At 51.2% G+C, this 4014-nt stretch overlaps 1 protein-coding gene across 1 annotated transcript in view; it reads left to right on the top strand.

Moving 5' to 3' along the window:
* TST (thiosulfate sulfurtransferase (rhodanese)) overlaps positions 1–1034 on the top strand; it is a 9002-nt gene extending 7968 nt beyond the window's left edge. The window contains exon 2 of the mRNA XM_011964298.1: positions 571–1034. Within this exon, the coding sequence (XP_011819688.1) occupies positions 571–869 (299 nt within the window). The 3' untranslated portion in view covers positions 870–1034. The remainder of the gene's footprint in view (positions 1–570) is intronic.
* The last annotated feature ends 2980 nt before the right edge of the window (positions 1035–4014 follow it).

The raw sequence follows: 4014 nt of genomic DNA on the forward strand, positions 1-4014 counted from the left end.
CCCTGTTGTTTTGCCAAGCCTCAGGGGATTAATCTGTAAAATGAGGTGACATATCTGATTGGTTATGTGGTTATCTATTTAGCATCTGTCTTTCTTGTTAGACTGGAATCTCCCAGAGGGCCTGGCTGTCTCTCCCTTTCACCGCTGTGTTCTCAGCACGTAGCATTTGCAATAAGTTATCCCATCTGCTCTTCTCAACACCGCTGTGAGATAGATATGTACCACTGAGCCCATTTTACAGATGAGAAAACTGAGGTTCAGAGAAGTGAAATGATTTGCCCAAGGTAAAGGTTAGTGGAGCTGAGACTCACGCCACTGTCCTCTCAAGCAGGTGTGCTTTTGGGCATCTCTACTTTAAAACAGGTGTTAGGGGAGGAGGTGCAGGCGTCTTAAGTCATGAGAAATGGTAGTAGGTGGGGCTGGGAATAAATTGAGCTCCAAGCAGAGCAAAGATGTGATTTTTATTTGCAAAGCTATCTATCCTTCCAGCTACAGCTGATTGAATCCTCCAGGCTCCGTTAGTCCCCACCCCTCATACATCCCCTAACCTGTGTCCTCTGCCCTGCCCAGGACTGGACTCGGGCCATATCCGCGGCGCTGTCAACATGCCTTTCATGGACTTCCTGACTGAGGATGGCTTCGAGAAGAGCCCAGAAGAGCTCCGTGCCCTGTTCCAGACCAAGAAGGTGGATCTCTCGCAGCCTCTCATTGCCACGTGCCGCAAGGGAGTCACCGCCTGCCATGTGGCCCTGGCTGCCTACCTCTGCGGCAAGCCTGATGTGGCCGTGTACGATGGCTCCTGGTCCGAGTGGTTTCGCCGGGCCCCCCCAGAGAGCCGTGTGTCCCAGGGAAAGTCTGAGAAGGCCTGAGCCGTGACGTCTCCTGCTTACTGTATAACTGCGGCTGGTTTAGTAACCCCATGACTTGCAGCCGGTTCATACCTCTTAGGTGAAGGAGATTGACATGTTTTTAGAATTGCTGTGCAAGGCTCACCCTCTCTCTGTCAACACTGGAATAAACTTTGCCTTTTCTGAGTAGTTTGCCTGCCTCTCCCTGGGTTCCATCCTTGCCCCCAAACTTCTATCTCTTTCAAGCTCTGGAGACTCCACCAAGGACAGAGACCACCATAGCCCCTCCGGCTGTGGAAGCCACACCGAGGACACCGCTTTCACTCAGTCTTGGCAGAAACAGCCTCCTGCTGTCCCATGTCAGGTGAACTCTGTCCCAGAGCACGCTGGGTCCTACCAGGAAGACAGGTGGAAAGGGAACCAGAAAGCCAGAGGGCTGCAGCCCCAGCTGCTGTAGCCCCAGCCTCCTGGGTAGGGGTGGGGGGACAGGTGGCTTCCCCAGTATGTCCATAGAGGTGTCACACGGCCCCAGGGCCTCTCAGGCCATGCTCAGGAGCAGGTGGAGCACCCTTCCTGGCTCAGAGTAAGGCCCCCTGGGGAGCGGTGGAGGGAGGAGCTGGAGAAAGCTTTGGCCCTGGGACAAGGTCCAGGTTCTGGCAGGTGAATCAGGAAGTCACAGTAGAAGAAAGCAACCTGGTAGCTTGGCCCCATGTGGCTGGATTTTGAGTTTCCCAGAGAGTCTCCCTTGACCCTCCTTTGGGGTTGCAAGAAGAATTCTGGGCCCCACCTACTGAGGACTCCCGGCTCCCCACTATCCAGCCTTCCCAGTGAAGACAGGATCCTGGAGGGCCGGAGACCAAGTCTGTCCTTGGCTTGGCACTGGGGCAAATAGGTGCTCAGGAGATGCTGAGGAGGTTGGCTTTGGGGCTGGCAGGTTGGGTGATGGGGCTGAGTGCTGAGGCTGGTGGGATCTGTAGTGGAGGGGCTGGTAGTCTGGAGAGTTGACTCCTTTCACTTCCATGCCACTAACAAAACAGTCCTCTTCCCATCTCACATGTGGCTCAGACCCTACTGTGGAAAGAAGAAGCAAATATACATAGTATGTCAGATGGCGATAAAGTCCAATGGTAGAAAAGGTCGGAAAAGAGAAGTAGGGAGTGTGGGGTGGGCTGGGATGCTTTTTAAGAAAAGGTGGTCTGGGAAGGCAAGCAGAGTCTTGAAGCAGGTGAAGAGGCAAGCCATGTAGACATGTAGGGGAAGGAAGTTGCAGGAGAGGAGAGGGAGCAGTCAGTGCAAAGGCCCGGAGGAGGGACTGTGCTTGGTGTGCCCCCCAAACAGCAGAGCCTGGCATGGCAGGGACCCAGGGAGCACTTGGGAAAGTGGGAGGAGCAGAGGTCAGAGAAGAATGTTGGACACGTTGGGTAGGGCCTTGTAGACAAAAGGGAGGAGGTCAGCTTTTACTGTGGTTGAGCTACTGGAAGGTTTTGATTAGGGGGTGACATATGATCTAACATAGGTCTTAACAGGATTGCGGGGCTGTTGAGTGAGAAAAGACTGTCAGAGAATATGGTGAACTCCAGGGTGGTCCCCATATTATCTGCCCCTTCATGTTCATGCCCTGTGTGGCCCTCTCCCTGTCACTGCAGGTGGGACCCATGACTTGCTTTTAACCAACAGCCTATGGCAAAGGTGACAGATGCCACTTCTTTGATTATGGTACACAATATTGTAATATCCCATCTTACAAGAGAACCCTCTCTTTGCTGGCTTTAATGAAGTCAGTGTCATGCTGGATAGCAAAGAACTGAGGATGGCCTCTGACTGACACTCAGCGAAAGCCTGAGACCCTCAGTCTAACAGACTGCAAGGAACTGTATCCTCCCACAGCCACATACGCTTGGAAGCATATTCTTCCCCAGTGGAACCTCAGATGAGACTGCAGCCCTGGCCAATACTTGGATCATAGCCTGCTAAGACCCCAACACAGAGAACTCAGCTAAGCCATGAGTAGACCCCTGATCCAAAGAAACTGTGAGATAACAATTGTATGTTAAGCTTCGAAGTTTATGGCAAGATTGTCATGCAGCAATAGATAATATGTAGGCAAGCGATGGGGGTGGCTTGGACCAGGGAGTTGGGGAAGTTGTGGAGGTGGACGAAGGCATCCAAGTCTAGTGTACTTTGAAGGACTTGCTGATGGATTGCTTGTGAAAGTAGCTTAGAGTTTTGTGATGTCTCTGTGCAAGGCAATGTGCTACATTTTGCAAAAAATCATTTTATTCATCCATCACCCTTATCCTTAGTGTTGGATGATATCTGTTTCACATATGAAGAAAGTTCAGCTAAAGAACTTGGCCAGTCTCTTGTCTAATAGGTGACAGGCCCAGATTCTGGGGACTCCAAGTTTAAACACAGTACTCTCTGTTTCCTGGGGAAACCCTGAAAGTTTGCAGGAGGTATTCACCATACCCACTCTTTGTCCAGGCTGAGCAACAGCCAGGCAGGAATGGGCCAGTGCTGGCACCAGTGGCTTCTGCCTCCTTCTTCTCTGCAGAAAAGAAGTCACTTAACTTTGCTGATCTCCTTCTGTAACCCTTGTTATTCAGAAATAGAAGAGGGGACTCTCACTGTTCCATTCTTGCTTTAGTTTTACTCCCAGGTCCCTGATCCCTGGGCATAGAAATTAGACAGCCCCAGATGCATCTTCTTCCTTTCCCATTGACCTTGACCTACATCTATGCTGTTATATACATCCATGCCTTTAATATTCTCATCGCTTCGAAACTGTTAGACTCCTAGGCATCCTTCAAGATCCAACTCAAATGGCTCTTTTATAAGCCCTTCCTCCTTTTTCCTACAGAGAGCTAGTTCTTCTCTCTACTTAGTGCTTTGAACTCCCAAGAACATCTTTCGCACTTGGTAGCATCTGAGCCCCCTGTGCCTGGCACACACCTGGCACGTAGTGGGTGCTCAACCGACATTCTTGAGTGGATGAGAGAGTGAACAATACATGAAGCCCCTCCTACCTCCTCAATCCTGCCTTTCTCCTGGCCTCTTTTCCCTAGGAGTGGGCCTATCAGCCCTCTGAGGTAACAGAGCCCTGTGTATAGTGATCACCATGGCAACTCCAATGAACATCTGGGGGAGGGCCACTTCCCAGCAACCA

This window comes from Colobus angolensis, unplaced genomic scaffold, assembly GCF_000951035.1.
Source record: "Colobus angolensis palliatus isolate OR3802 unplaced genomic scaffold, Cang.pa_1.0 Scaffold65, whole genome shotgun sequence".
Classification (NCBI taxonomy): Eukaryota; Metazoa; Chordata; class Mammalia; order Primates; family Cercopithecidae; genus Colobus; species Colobus angolensis.